The 1,865-nt window shown below is 27.7% G+C and overlaps 1 protein-coding gene across 1 annotated transcript in view; it reads right to left on the reverse strand.

Annotated features, from left to right (window-relative positions):
• Positions 1-1,865, reverse strand: part of LOC106457797 (polypeptide N-acetylgalactosaminyltransferase 1-like) — a 30,349-nt gene that overhangs the window by 13,567 nt on the left and 14,917 nt on the right. Inside the window, exon 4 of the mRNA XM_013917245.2 lies at positions 384-593. Coding sequence (XP_013772699.1) covers positions 384-593 — 210 coding nt within the window. The remainder of the gene's footprint in view (positions 1-383; positions 594-1,865) is intronic.

The following is a 1,865-nucleotide window of genomic DNA, read 5'->3' on the forward strand; positions in this document are numbered from 1 at the left end:
TATATATATATATATTTTTTATTTAGGGAAATTTTTCAATATTTTTAGTAAGGCATTAGTAGATTGGTTTTTTTTACATTTCGAAAGCAGATTTCTTATGTCAAAATTTCCTTACCGTATATGAAATATGGTTCTTTCTCTTTAAAGAATAAACTGAAATAAGTTTATTTTCACAAAGCCTCACAGTACCAACTGATACTCTCACATTATGTCATTGAAGGGTTAATTTGTTTATGAATATTTTCATGTATATAAATACACTAAGGACTAGACTCTAAAGCTAAGGCAATTTATTTGCTCATAAATATATATTTTTTCCGATATATCTAAGTGTACTTTGTATGTATAGAATTTTCTTGAAATTAAAAATGTTGATACAGTACTTTGCTGGAGCTACAACACTCTTTCTGCGTTGTTCTTCCCACTCAGGGATTTCTATTGAAGTAAAATGTCCATTCCATGTAAAGCCACCAATATGGAAGTCTTCTTTATTATTTCCAAGATAATGCAATGTTTTGTCATCAATAACATCCATTATTGGACAGAGTACCACTTTTCTGTCTTCCTTTATCCTTTGCAGTAATGGTTCTAGCCTGGTCAAAGAACAAAATGGAAGGAAAATGTATCATATTAAACATTTATACCAACACAACTTATAGCGTGTATGCATACATTTGCAGATAAACAGTTTTTGTAAAAAAGTACACAATTTTTAGTGTGTTATACAAATAATAAACATACATGATAGCAAAGCTAAACATAGAATACTGATCACATCAAACATGTATGATTTAATAAAGATTTTGACCTCTAATGAGCTTTTAGTTTGAAATAATGATTAAAAACCATTGTTAAATAAGAGTTTTCTCCATAGCATTTAAGCAGAACTTTTAAATAACAAATATTCTTAAAAACTTAATATGATTCTTAATTAAATCTAACATGATTTTAATATAAATCCTCATGCATAATACAGTTTGCTTGACATGGGAGTGATTTTTCAATGCTTTGGAAATTTGTGTATGGTATAAAATAAATAGATATGTCTGAAGAAGAGTATACTCTATTTTTATGCATAAATTAAAAAAAATGCATAAATTTGCTAAAACACCACTACCTGATTAGTACTAAGCCTAAACTAGAGGAAGGGTAATGATTGACTTATGTGAACAAAAAGGTTTTGATGCATTTTATTATTGTTGTTGCTGTTTCAGCATATTTGACTTCATTATTTACAATGTCTCAGATTTGACTTATCACAAAATATTTGAAAGCCAAAACCCAACACACTTTTATTGAAAAAAGAAGTTCAAATATCAGCCGCTTCTTCTACTTCTCTACATAAAATACCACAAATAGACCTAAAAATAAAAAAAGCTCCAAAACTTCTATTTAAAATGTAGCTTATGTACAAACATTTTGAAGAGTAGGACTTTCATTTCTGTATACTCATAGTAAAAAAGACATGATATTCCATGTTTTCATTAATTCTAGAAGTAACTGCATTTTTATCAAACACAATTTATTTAGTATGTTATTAAAGATAGGAGCATTTATAAAATCAGGTTTTAATTTTGAAATGTGACATAATAAACCGAAATTAGCTAGTCCGTACAATAACAGCATGAAAAAATTTAAAATATAATGCAGGAAAATGTGAAGGAAACCAAAACAGTACTTAATCTAATTCTTTTGTCAAGATGATATACTTCTACATGCTTTTAGAATTACAGTTAGCTAAAAATGTAACAAGAATTCAAAAACAATGCAAACAAGATAGTATGGATGGCATTTGAACACAGTGTAGTAGAATGTTAGGAGACAAAAAGAGGTTAAATTAAACTCAACTGTGATTGAATAGTTAT

The sequence above is a fragment of the Limulus polyphemus genome, unplaced genomic scaffold (genome assembly GCF_000517525.1).
Source record: "Limulus polyphemus unplaced genomic scaffold, Limulus_polyphemus-2.1.2 Scaffold374, whole genome shotgun sequence".
NCBI classification, from domain to species: domain Eukaryota; kingdom Metazoa; phylum Arthropoda; class Merostomata; order Xiphosura; family Limulidae; genus Limulus; species Limulus polyphemus.